Here is a 13,246-nt window from a genome sequence, read left to right as displayed (position 1 = left end):
TTCATCTTTGTGGTGCTAGTTGGCTAAAAAAGGCATGTGACTGTGATCCACACCCCACGGCCAGGGTGGGGACCACCGCCCGCCCTGAACCTCACGCCCCGTACCTCTTCAGGTAGGTCGACACGTAGGTGGACGGAGCAGCTGTCTGCGGCGTCTCGCTCCCCGGCGCTCCATCCCTCCACGGCTGCCGTGTGTAGGAGCCGCTCCTCACCAGGCTCGCGGCCGATTCCCTGGGGGCAGCACAGGCCTGGACGCTGATTCCCAGCTGGCTGTGTCTGGGACACACCGCGAACCGGGAGAGGAGAGCCGGCCCAGCAGACTGGCACCGGCTAGAGAGCAGACGGCCACGGGGCCCTTCCGTCCTAGACGCCACGTTCTGCGTGGGCTGAGGTGACCTAAGGGTGCCTGTCTGCTTTCTGTCACCAACGTCAAAGACAAGTCATTTCAACAGGCACCAAACCCCATGCCAAAAGTCTCTAACTATTTTGTAGTTAGAAGTCACTTCTGTTCCTCCTCTGAAAAGCTTGCAGTTCAGTCCCCAGCAGCAGAATGCTTGTGAGCGAGCAGAGCAGGGGACAGTGGAGACGAGGGAGTCCGTCATACTGTCGGACTGCTCCCAGGAGGAAGAGGGGACTTGCTGGAGATCTCTAACGTCAGAAATGAAAAGTCACCAGGGGAGGGCTGTGCAGGGTTTCTGGCCCCAACTGTCACCTCAGAGCCCCAGGTCCCCCCAGGGCCCCCAGAGCGGCCCCCAAGATCAGTGTGTACGCGAGCCCCCGGGGACTCTGTCAGGACGCGGGCTCCCATCAGCAGGTGCGGCGGGGCCTGAGATGCTGCTCCTCGGACCCTGAGATGCTGCTCCTCGGACCTGCGCAGGTAATGCTGGGGGGCCCGCACCTGAGCGACAGGTTCCAGGCCAGTGTGCTCTGAGACATGGGGCTAGTTCTGTGGAAGGTGACTGGAAATGTCAGCTTACAAATGAGAAGTTGATGGATTCGACTGAATAACGGTGTTGTTGGTGGCTGCCTGAGCGGGCACGGACCGGCCTCCGCTACGTCTGCTGGAGGACTAGAGCATCCCCCTTGGGACCGGGGACACGTCCCCAATGGTGCTGTCGACCTAGAGGGAGGCCCTGCGGGGCGGGGCCGGGGGGTCTCCGAGCAGAGGGAGCACCAGGCAGACGCCCGGAGCCGGGCGCTGAGAGGGCTGGAGAGCTCACCTGTTCTCCTTCTCCTCCGTGTCCCTCGTGCCGCTGGGCCTCCGCGATGTGAGCGAGCTGAGGGAGCCGCTGATCGCTCTGTCCTGCACAACCAGAGCGAGGCCGGCTCAGGGAGGGGCGGGACCGCCACCGTGACAGGACACTCCGGGGAGCAGCCCTCACACGCCCTTATGGCCTGATTCCTAGCATCAGTCCCACGTCCAGCGTCACGAAAGGCAGCTTCCCAGGCTTACTCCTGACTGACACAGAGCCAGCCTGAGCACACGCCGCCGCCGGGAACATGTGGCCCTGAGCACTGGCCCATCCACCTCGCCAGGCCGGACTCCTGGGACGACTCGGCCTCCACCTCGGAAGATACCGCTGGGCTGCCCCAGAGAAGAGTAGCCTCTAGGCCCCACCTAAGTCCTCACACCTCTGACCCCTGTTTTGTCCCCACGAGGAGGGTGAGAAAGACAGACCATCGGGGAGGCTGGGAGCAGAGGGTCGGCCTCAGGCCAAGCACGTGGTGGCCAGCAGGCAGCTCCCTGGTTGGGCCCTCGGTGTGCAGGCCCTCCGGGACCCTCCGGGGCCTGGGTAGTGTTCCCACTCGCAGAAGGAGATAGCCCTGGGCCCGCGCTGCCTACCGCACCTTGTCCCTGCCATCCCCCAGTGCGGAGACCCAGGGGCCGGATGACGAGCGGGCCAGGGAGGCGCCTGGGGCCCTTGGAACCACCTCGCTCAGCACGCCATGGCTGCCGGTCTTCCTCAGTCCCAGTCGCCATGAGGAAGGAGACTCGTCTGCAGGCTCCGCCGGCTTCTCCCCAAGGCTGGAGGGCTAGGAGGGAGGAAGCACGTGGAAGGGGAGAGGAAGAGGCCTGCTGACCCCCGCCCATCCCCCTTCTCCGCTCTGCAGTGCAGGAGCCACTGGGTGCACAGGGACCCGTAAGTGCGCCCTTCGTCCCCGAGCCGGGAAGAGCCTCAGCCTCGCGGCAGGGCTGTGACGGCTGCAGCTCCGAGGGGCAGGCATGGTCTGCTGTCTGCGTGCGGTGAGCACCAACCTCAGACACTGCGGCACGGGGCCAGTCACATGGCCTCTCTCGACTCACTGCACACCTGATGACAGGCCACCCCACCTCTCTGGGCCTCACACGCCCTCTGAGAAATGGTGACAGACCGAGCTCCTCCCCAGACTACGGGGAGACTGGGAAGCACGAGGTGAGCCCCACGTCAGCTGTCACTAACAAACACGACAGCCACACCGCTCAGTTCTGCTGGTCATTGCAAGGGAACAGCGGACGTGGCCTAGCACATCCGAGCATGTAAGACTTCACCGAGCAGCAAAATTAAAAAGAAAAAACGGCCGAAGTCACAAAGCTGCCACCTTTCCAATGCACTGAGGCTGCCCCCGCTCCCCACCGCCGTCTGCACCAGCACCGAGGCACCTTACAGAGAAAGAAATGGTAACATCAGAAAAAAAGCTTCACGGGGGCTTCGTCGTCTTTACCGCAGAAAACAGCGCCGCCCGGCGTCGGCCCAGAGACCAGGCTGGGGCGCGGCTGGCCTCGAGAGGTCTCCCTGGCCGGGGGCACCTCGTCCTGGTGCGGGGTGGCCGCGGTCCTTCTCCACCTGGACTGCCCGCCCGCTCTCGCTCAGACTTCCTGTTCATCAGTCCCTTTGCCCACGTCTTTCTGTCCTGCTTCCAGCTCTGGAGGCCTCATCGCAGTCGCGCCTCACGAGTCACATGACTCTGAGGGACGTGCCTTTCCAAGCACTATTTTAGCAAAGTGTTATAAGCATGTGCGCGTGAATGTACCTTTTCAATTTAGTGTTTTCTTAAAAAAAGCAGAACTGGTCACACCCAGAAGCAGTGGCAGGACTGAGGGACCAGAGATACGTGAGGGCCGCATTCCAGTGGACGCCTCTCTCACAGTCACAGCGATGCTCCTGCAGTGGGGTGCCAGGCCCTGCCTGCCTCATGTCCGTGGTGGCACCAGCACCCCGCCCTTTCATAAGGTACTAAGAAGATCACTAAGTTAGTATGTATAAAATCAGTGCTGGATGCCGGACGCCTTCCCGGCCCAGCCTGAGCTTGAAGCGCACTGACTGACAATTAAAGGACAGACCGACCGACTCGCCTTCTCTGGTCCCAGAGTGCCACATCCTGTGTGACCCAAACACACTGTAACCAAGTCTGTTCAGGGACGGGTTATAGTTTTGTGGGCAATGCTACAGACACAACGTCCGTGTTCTCCCCACTCGCAAATTCATACGCTGAAACCCTGTCCCCGATGTGACTATTTGGAGGTAAGGTGGCTGTCTGTGAGCCAGGAAGAATCCTCACCAGAAACCGAACCTTGATCTTGAACTTCTTGCCTCCAGAACTGAGAAATGAACTTCTACTGTTTAAAGGCACCGCCAACCCCATGTGCGGTATTTTGTTACACAGCCGAAACAGACTGCGACAAGTAGCAATGTGTCCTTATCGTTTTGCAGGAATGTACCCTTAAGGCCTTTCTCACTGGATGTCACTGCAGTAGGGGAAACGTGATATCCAAATTAATTCCCGAATACTCACTCTCCGGGCGGAAGAGGCAGAGATGTCCTGAGCTGGCGCTGCTATGGGCTCCGTGACACAGCTCTTGCTTTCGGAGCTGGAATGGTTGACAATGGCTTCTGGCTTTTTATCTGTTTAAGATGAGGGAGGCCACAAGGGCGCATGTGAGGATCTCATCTCTGTATCTGCTTCTCTGCTAACAAAACAGGTTATCTGAACAGATCATTGGGGCCACTGAGAGGAAGCCTCCACGAACTGCCGCCGTATGAAAATACACTCAGCAGGATTCCTGTCTTGGGGGGCTCAACGCCAATCACCGCGTGTGTGACTGAAAATGTCCCCATCATCGATCAGATCACACACTCTGCAGCAGGTGCATACGAACAATCTAGGCTGGCCGCAGACTCCTCCTGACTCACAGCACCAGGAAGGCCAGCGGGACTGAGATGGTGGAAGGTGTCAAAGGCCGGGTCCTAGAGTTTGGGGTTCACGTTGCAGGCAAAGATGGAGTGGGGGCAGTAGTCACAGAAGGTTTCGGGGTCACAAGGCTGGGGTGTAATCAAAGGGTGCCGGGGTGTTTCACCCCCACAGCAACGTGGAGACTGGCATCTGGGAACGAGAGACCGCAGGCCCGGGCATCTCGGGTACAATGATGGGGGCTCAGGCAGTGAGCCCGTCCTCCTGACCCCTCGGTGACACCGTGGTCTAGTGTAGAGCAAGCCCAGATGTTAACGCCAGGCAGCACTGGAACTCCAGGATGTGTGAGCACTTGACGCGCGACAAGCATACAGAGAAGGCGGGTACCCGCGCACGGGCATGTGGGAGCCCACTCGCGTGTCCAGAGCGAGCCGTGCCTGCCTGACGGGAGCCCAAGTCTCAGTGAGTAAAAGGCCACCCTCTCACCAGCAGCTTAGCCGGCGCCTACATTCTCTACAGAACCGCGGGCCTCTAACCTCCTCCGGTGACATTCAGTGAGACTCAGAGATGGAGACACGAGGACAGGTGGTGTCCTCCCACGACTGAGAGACTCGAGCTGGCAAGGCCAGACCTCACCGGAGCCGGGCCCAGAGAGCAGGATGGCGGGACTGTGAGTACAGCGCTGGCAAGCTCAGAGGCACACAGACCACAACAAACTCGGGGTCACCTTCCCTGGCATTGGTCTCCTGCTGGAAGCAGGGCAGGCGTGGCCCCACGTGCCTTGGCGCCCCAAGTTCTGGGGCTGGGGCCTGTACGCCCACCGACCTGGGTGGAACCGGTGGCCCCGTGCCCGGGAGATGTGTATGTGCGTGCCACGGGCTGCCAGAGCACCGCATCCACGGCCTAGCACAGCCCACTCTGCGGGGAGTGCTCATGTGCGATCAGACGTCAAGTCTGAGAGCGGAGCTCGGCGCTCCAGGCCCCAAGACCCGCCGGGCTCCCTGACGGGCAGGCAGCGCCTCGTGCGTGGAGCGGGCCTCTGGGAAGGCGCTGCATTACCTGCCTCCTGCTCGGGCTCGGACTCGGACGCCTCGTCTTCCCCCTCGTCCTCCTCCGAGCTGCAGCTGCTCGGCTCCTTGTCCCCGTCCTCCGCTCTGTGGGACTTGGAAGTCTCCTCCTCGTACAGCAGCTTCTCTTTGCTGAATCAAACAGGACAGTCTGAGTGTCGCTCAGAAACGACACACCACTTCTTAAGTGCGCAGTCGGGTGCCAGGAGAGCAAGCCCCTGACCCCCGAGCAGCGGCAGTCACAGAAAGGGACTCGAACCCTGTGCCCCTGAGCCCCCCGAGTCCCTGGTTTCTGCAGACTAAGGCTTAGTGTTTGGCTTCAGAGCGAGGCTGGAGGAGCTCTGGCCTGCTCGACACGACTGGGTGACAACGGTGCAAGTAACACAGGAAGGGACGCCGTGACTGTCCGCTAAGGGCCTGTGGCATGCGGAGATCGTGCTGGCGCTGGGCGGTGGCCCCTGGAAGAGCTCTCAGCTCTTCCCGTTGGGGAAGCACCTGGGACGAAGCCCTGCTAGGCCAGAGAAAAAGAAACGCTGCCATCACCACGAACTCCTAGATGTGAAGCATGGTCACCCAGCCTCAGGGTCTCCCGCCCACCAATGCTCCCTCCCCGCCCCCAACACTCCCATGTTTAGAGATCACCCGGCTAAAAGCAAACTGTCTCTTCACGTAGAAATCCTCATGCTAAGCACATCGCATGCACATGCCCCCGCACCGGAGCTTGTGACAGTCCCCGAGCCCCAGGTGCCTACTCCTTAAAGAGTCCGCTCTGCACCCTGCCGTTCAGGTCCGCCTCGATGAGCCGGTTCCGCGTCTCCTTCTCACTGCGAAGCTGGAGACAGAGTGGGGGTACAAGTCAGCAAGGATGAGGCTCGCAATGGCCCTCTCATCAGCAAGACGAGGCCCACAGCAAAATGGGAGGTCAGAACCCTGACCCCGCTGGTCGCGTCCACCTTCCAGAAGGCGAGGGCAGGTGTTGGCCGCCCGGGGCTTCCCCACGGCGAGTGGCCTCCAGCGCCCACGGGGTCTGGGCACAGCCTTCTGACAGACGGCTGACAGCCCTGAGGGAGCAGCTGCCCGCTTCGGCCCACGGCAGACTCACTGGGGCAAGTGACAGCAGGACTCACCGTGCTCTGCTGCTTCTGCAGGGTCTCCAAGTGCTCCACGAGACCCTCGTCAGCCACCTCGAACGGCGTCTGGCCCTGCAGGAAAGGTGGGGCGACCGCGGGACCTGGTCAGAGCACCCTGCCCTCCTCCCCTCACGCCTCGCCACCAGCGGCTGCTGCCTGCCCGAGGAACTGACTCCGCAGCAGGTGCTGCCACCGTGAGCACCGGAGGGCGCGGGTGCGAGCCGTGCCCTGTGACCCGGCACTGACATGCCCACGGCACCCCGGTGCTCGTGGCTTCGTGGCAAACCACCACTCGAAATCTCTACTTGGACCTGTGTCGTGGCAGTCCTCAATGCTGTGACGATGAGCGCAGCGGCCCCGAGCAGCTCAGGAGGCCCAGGGCGCATGAGCGCCGAGGGTGCAGGAGCCCGCCCCCCCACGGAAGCGGACGGGATGCCGGCAGCAAGCCGGGGCTCGGGGGAGGCGGGAGGCGGGTAAAGACGCCCAGCGATTGGAGCCCCCAGGAAGTCCGAGGCACTGGGCAGAGGTCCAGCCTTCCAAGTGGCTTCAAGTGAGGCCAGGTAACATAATTTCAACGCAACCCGAGGACCCCTGTCATCATAACGTTTTCCTTTTTAAAGAAGTCTTTGAATTAAACAAAGTAGAGTAAAATCAAATCCTTCGTAGCTCAGCACAGATGGCCTGGGCTTCCCAGCGCTCACCTGTGCCAAGGGCACACATCATTCTTCCTGTCTGTTTTCAGGGGCACCATACACAGAGTCAGAGGCGAGGTCAGTGGGTTCTGTGTCACAGCAAACACCTCTGTGTTGACAGTGGGGTGCGGGGAGAACCACGGCTGCTGGCGACGTGCACTCCCCCCTCCCTGAACAGTGAGCTGGGCCACTTAACAGAGACCCTGAGCCATTTGTTCTAGGGGCCCGGCCACTAAGCTCGCGGCCCTGGAGAGGCTCAGGCCCACTCACCAGTTTGTTCCTCACGTCCATGTCGCAGAGCGCCTCTGCCAGGATGGAGCAGGCCTCCTTCACGCCCCAGTGTGCAGCAGCATGGAGCGGGGTCCAGCCGTCATGGTCCTGGACGTCCAGCTCATAGCCAGCCTGGATTAGCAGCCTAAGGAGGACCCCGACAGGACATTTAGATCCTCGATACCACACTTTCCTGCCAGACACACCATCACCTGACGGGCCCACGGGGATCGTGTGGTGACCCTGCCCCGCAGCTCCACGGAGAGCCGGCCATAGGCACTGCTCATCTGCTCTCTCCAGAAGGCCCTCTGTGTCACACCCCACAGGACGAGTGTGTACCTGAGGGCACCCAGAGCCTAGTCCAATGAGCCAATCCCGCCGCGAGGGCGAGGTGGTCCTGTCCCCCGGGAAAGGGTGACGCCTCATGCGGGAACGTGAGCGTCTCCGGGGCCTGTCCTTGCCAGCCCCCTGCCGGCCTTCCGGGACGCCCCAGGTCTGTGGGGTCTCAAGGCCAAGTCTGCAGGAGCACAGGCTCCTCAAGCTGTGAAGCTCTGGCCCAACTGGCCCGCAGGGGGTCTGACTGCCGGGCTGCCAGGCCGCCCATCACGGGCCTCCCGGCGCCTCCCTAAGGCTAAGCAAGCGCGAATGCCACACTCAGGTCCCCAACACACGGCCCGAAACCCGGGCTGGGTGGCACAGGAAGCCTTGCGAGTCTGGGCGAGCACGGCGCACCTGGGAGCGCCAGCTCAGAGCACATGTGGGTGTGAGGAGGCGCACGGGGAGGCAGGGCCCCACACCCGTGAGTGCGGCCACCCCACTCCGGCTGCACGTGCACACTCCAGGTCTGTCATTCGTCCAGTGAGCCCCCAAATCACGTGTGTCCAGAGGACCAAATGAGCAGTGTGCCCTGCGCTGTGTGTCATGGAGGAGGCTGCAGGGGTGTGGCGTGAACCCTGTGCCACAGCACGTGGGTCAGCAAGAAACCCACGGGCGGCAGGAGGGGAGCCCGCCACAAACACAGCAAGCGGAAGCCACAGTGGAGGATGACACAGAGAACCGAGTGTGGCTGACAACCCTGGAGCCCCGCTACCCACGCCATCCTGCCCCTGCCTCCCCGCTGACAGATGCCGCACCTGAGGACCTCGGAGTAGCCCTTGGCGGCAGCCACGTGCAGGGCAGTGGCCCCCGAGCGGGCCTGCCTGGTGTCCTCGATCCTCCCACTGTTGAGCCACTGCCGGGCGTCCTGCAGCATCTGCTGCTCTTCCTGTCCCCGTGACTGCTCCAGGTCGACCCCTGCGGGAGCGACACCGCGCAGACAGTTACGAGGCTGCTCAGGGTGACAGGCGTCTCCTCAGGTGGGAGCTGTGCAGCGTCCGCGCAGACGTCGGCGGTGTCGGCATTAGGCCTGCAGGACTAGAGTGAGGGCGGGCCCTCGGGCGTGTGCCCAAAACTGCTCTCGAGTGTAAGAACACGGAGACCGAAGGCAGTGTCATCTTACATTACGACATTTGCACAAGGCTGTCCATTTCCAAGTCCCCTTACACGTTACATACCACTTTAGTCTCCCCACAATCCTTTGAGGTGAACTAAGATATGAGTAACCCCGTTTAACAGACGAGGACAGAAACGCAGAGAGGCTGGGTGCCTTGCTCAGAGCTGTCACCAGAACTCCGATACCCCAGGACTGGATGGGGAACTACGCCTAAGAGCGCCCACTCGACCGGACACCAGCACTGCTGGCGAGGCAGGAAGGGCGGCGTGCGCTGCCGCAGGGCGCCCTCACATGGGCAGGGGCAGCACCCTGTCCTTACGGGCCAGCCGTTAGGTAGTTTCAGCCTCGCGGGCCCTTCGGTCCATCACGAGGACTCGACTCGGCTGGGGACGTGCAAAAGCAGCTCTGGGTAATCTGCGAACAGATGGCCCCTCCACGGGACCACCCAGGAACGTGGAGCTGCGTCCGTGCGGCAAGCGAGGCGGTTCCAGAGGCGACATCAGGTCCGGGGCCTTCGCTCTGTGACGGTCCCGGCGAACTTCTCGGCGCTGCACTCCGCCATTCCGCTAGCGTTATTCTCAACACCCCCCTGTTAGGGGCCCCCGACCCAGCCTCTGGGGACAGAAAGTGTGAGGAGGCACGAGCGCTCTTCGTCTGAATCAGGTCCCTCCCTGACCCCCTCCAGAGTGGTTTCCGGGTGATGGGGCTGAGGGCCATTTCGTAGGACCAGTCAATGTCCTCAACCACCTTCGGCCCTCGTCAAGGGCAAGGCCATGGGCAGGGCTCGGCTGGGCCTCCAGCCCGGTCTCGTGCCTTCCTTGGGTTTTACGCTGTGCAGCAAGCCCAGGCCCAGGCCCACACGTGTGCACTGCTTCACCCCTCCACGCGTGTCAGGTCACTCCCAACTATGCCACAGGCGTTGGGCCTCAGAGCAGCGGAGACGGGGTACTGGGCACCCTTGCGGCCTCCAGTCTCCTCTCGCATGACCTACGCAGAGGACCCGTGATACTGGTGGCCGACGAACCGTGCTGTGCAGACAGGTCCGACCCCCTCCAGTCCCACAGCAATGGGTGGCTCTAAGTGGCCGTCTGACACTCTGCCCACAGACCCCTGGGTTACCTTGCTTCTTCACTTGCTCCAGAAGAAGGTCCTTCATGGCAGGCTCCTCAGCAAGGTCCGAGGGGACTTCCCCTTCGCTGTTCACCACAGCCACGCTGGCTCCGTGGGTAAGAAAGTACCTGTAGGGACGGGAGCCAGGGTCAGCGCTCCCACTGCCGCCCCAACACCAGCTCCCGTGTGCGCACCCGAGGCTCGACGCAGAGCAAGACCTGTCTGGAGCACTGGGCACCCCAGCTATGGTGCTCTGCTTAGTGTCCAGCCCACCAGCCTCGATAACCAGGACCGCAGTGCCAACACACGGCCTCCTCTCACACTCCGACCCCGAGGCCCACCTGCTCAGCCCTAGGCAGAGCGGGCACTGTACAAACAGCACGACACGCAGCCCTGGGCACTCGCCCCAACCCCGAGGTCTAAACGTGGCTCCCTTACTCGCACAGCACTGAGAGGGTCCCCAGGAGAGTGGGAAAGAAGCAATTCTCGTGAGCAGTTTCCCGATGCCACGCGAGAGTATGTTAAGTAGTGCTGGGTGTGAAAATAGGAAAACACAGGCTAACACTTGCATGAATTTGCCTAAACACGCCTCCAGGAAGCGCTCCCTCCAGCTAGCCCCGCCCCGGGAAATCTTCCACACACGAAGAGGGAGCTGAATTCCTGAAGAAATAAATGGCGAATTCTACATGCTTAGATCCTACATCAAAATACCACACTTGACCCTGAAGAAGGGTTGGGTAATTTTAATACCTTACATGGGTCCTTTCTGGTTTTTAAAGCATTTTTTACACATAAAATAATATAGCGAGTCTGGAACAGTTCTATGAAGCAGGCGATCGGTGTGGTGTTACCCCCACTTTAAACACATGGGGCTCACACGGGTGGCAGGTGGCCAGGGGTATGGTCCCCGTCTTTTCACTTCAAGTCTAGTTCAACTTTTCACGACATCAAGTCTCCTTCAGGCCCATGAGAACCCACGAATGCTGGGAGCTCTATCATACACTCAGCAGTATCAAAGGGGAAAACCTACGTAGACTTCGACTACTCGACACTCCAGTAAACATTTATCGTCTCTCCTACGTCTAAGGTACCACATTTTAGACACTGTAGGAGTTTTGAAAAGGTAACGTAGGGCTACCGTATTCAAAGAGTTGGCCGAGGAGAAAGAATCAGCAAAGGTTAGATTAGATGTTTGCTTTTTGGTGCATCGTCCCTGGTGCAGTGGACGCTCCGCTGCCAGCCTCACCTGCCAGGCTGACGGCACACGTACCACTGCTGCTCCCCTCACCTCCCTCATCGGCCCAGAGGGAGACAGACCCTCAGTTCCAAGCTAGCCCCACCCCGCACTCACTGTGCTGAGAACCAGCCCACCAGCCCTTGACCCCCAAGTACCCAGCTCCTGGCTCTGGGTCCCCACCCACAGGCCACGGGGACATTCACACCCCCCCCGAAAACTCAGAAAGCCAATGACGCAGAGCGGCCCGGGAATGCTGTGGGGCTTGCAAGGAGCTGAACCCCCTACGGCTCCCTGACACTGGTAGCTCAGCCCAGTTCCCTCGACCGGACGAAACGCCCTCCCCTTCTTCCTCCCTTCTGGAAACTTTCACGTCCCTCAAGGTCCATTTAAAACATTCTGCCTTCCTGAGTCCCGGCCTGTTCTCTCACCTTCCCTAACCCCGCCCTCTGCGCCCCCGCCCCAGCTGCCTCCCGACCTGTCAAGACACTCACTGTACCCTGATGCAGCCCCCGCCCGGTAGGCTGAACGCCACCTGAGGGCGACCGCTGTGTGACCTCTGTGTCTGTCTGCCACTCTCCTTCCTCTGGGTACTCACAGGCATCGCCCCTGCCTGCTCTGCCAGCCTCCGCCGTGGCCCCCTGGGCTCGCGCGCCCCACGCTGCCCCTGCTGACCACCCGGACTCACTCTGCGATGTTGAGGTGGCCGCAAGAGGCTGCGGCGTGGAGGGGTGTCCAGCCCTCGTTGTCCTGCTGATCCACGTCGGCCCCGCTCTCCACCAGGAACCTCACCATGTCGAAGTTCTCGTCGATGCAGGCCTGCGGGGAAAAGCACGCGTGCTCACGTGGCACGTCCACTGGGCTCTGCGGCGTGCCACACGTGGCTCCAGGCGCTGGCAGCCCAGCGTTTCCAATGGCATCTCAATGCCCAGCCCGTGCGTAGTGTCCAGGGCACGACTTCGAAGCTCTGAGCTCTGACGGGACCCCTGCGTCGTCTCCACGCCTCTGCGGCTCGGCCGTGAGGCAGGTAATGACGACACTTAATCTCATCCGCAGTGTGCAGTGGGGCTTGTGGCGCACGAGCACGGGGAGACCCGCACAGCCCAAGGGACCCGTGTTTACCACGCAAAACCCCCGCCCCGGGCGCCCGGTGAGGACAGACCTTCTCACACTGTGTGATCTCGGGGCTCTACACTCTCAGTGTGGACTCGGCACCTCAGACGGCTTTTGTTCGTAGGGGTTATTACATGTTAATGAGAAAATTTAAAAACATGTACTTATCGATTCATTTAAAAGAGCAATAACCCATTACATATTAATAGAAATCACAGATGTTAATCGAAATAACTACACACTTTCAAAAATAAAAAAGATAATGAGGAGTGTGGCAGTGTCTTCCTACATTTTTAGAAATCTCTTGATGTCCGGATCACTCTGTCGTGATGTATTACTTTTTATTAGAGCACATAAAGAGAACCTGGCCTCACATAGACACGTATTTGGAGAGGGGAGAAGTATTCAGTAGCCTGCTTGGAGAGCTGTGGATGTTCTTGTTGGGGACCAGACAAAACTCCTAAAGCAGTCATGTCCTCACTATGAGTTGCAGTGTGGAATCTGAAGCCACATAGCGAATGTTCTACTTTGTGACATTAACGCCCAGTGGTTGCCTTGCATTCGGATGAATCTTTTACCCACGCGCCACCTTCCAACACCAGCCCAGACCTGACCTGATGCTCTATGACATACTCCCCTCCGAGCTTTCAAGGCCACGGGCGTCTATGCCAGTCCCAGGACTTAGCTCTAATGGCCAAGCCGCCACCAGGTGGACTGTCGGAAGCCGCTGCTTTCAAGATCATCTTCTGCCCTTTAAAGATGACTGCAGCCAAATCCCGGAGGGCCCAAAACAGGCTGGGCCAGACCAGGTGTCCCCCCTTTCCCCGCTCCCTCCCTCCCACGACCTCCCGCACCCATCACGACCTCACTCCCCAACTCTTCCATATCCGGGTATTTCTGTCTCTGAATATCAAATCTGACCCAGCATCTTTACAAGAACAACGAATGCTGTGCGGAGTTTCAGAGAAT

The 13,246-nt window shown here is 60.4% G+C and overlaps 1 protein-coding gene across 17 annotated transcripts in view; it reads right to left on the bottom strand.

Annotated features, from left to right (window-relative positions):
* Positions 1–13,246, bottom strand: part of PPP1R12B (protein phosphatase 1 regulatory subunit 12B) — a 78,906-nt gene that overhangs the window by 52,144 nt on the left and 13,516 nt on the right. For 16 of the 17 annotated variants that reach the window (XR_005657463.1, XR_005657464.1, XR_005657465.1 and 13 more), the window contains exons 2-12: positions 11,853–11,983; positions 9,940–10,058; positions 8,462–8,621; positions 7,329–7,473; positions 6,364–6,438; positions 5,989–6,068; positions 5,229–5,368; positions 3,774–3,883; positions 1,848–2,033; positions 1,220–1,302; positions 105–230 (exon numbers count right to left, since the gene is read on the bottom strand). Coding sequence is in view for 7 of the 17 variants with exons in the window: in XM_039883584.1 (XP_039739518.1) it covers positions 105–230; positions 1,220–1,302; positions 1,848–2,033; positions 3,774–3,883; positions 5,229–5,368; positions 5,989–6,068; positions 6,364–6,438; positions 7,329–7,473; positions 8,462–8,621; positions 9,940–10,058; positions 11,853–11,983 (1,355 nt within the window). In the remaining 10 variants the exon portion in view is untranslated. Of the gene's footprint in view, positions 1–104; positions 231–1,219; positions 1,303–1,847; positions 2,034–3,773; positions 3,884–3,903; positions 4,458–5,228; positions 5,369–5,988; positions 6,069–6,363; positions 6,439–7,328; positions 7,474–8,461; positions 8,622–9,939; positions 10,059–11,852; positions 11,984–13,246 lie in introns of those variants that run through there. The other variant, XM_039883586.1, reaches the window with a different exon arrangement.

The sequence above is a fragment of the Pteropus medius genome, unplaced genomic scaffold (assembly GCF_902729225.1).
Source record: "Pteropus medius unplaced genomic scaffold, Ma_sr-lr_union100, whole genome shotgun sequence".
Classification (NCBI taxonomy): Eukaryota; Metazoa; Chordata; class Mammalia; order Chiroptera; family Pteropodidae; genus Pteropus; species Pteropus medius.
The sequence above is the reverse complement of the archived record's forward strand: the minus strand, read 5'-3'. Positions and strand labels throughout refer to the sequence as shown.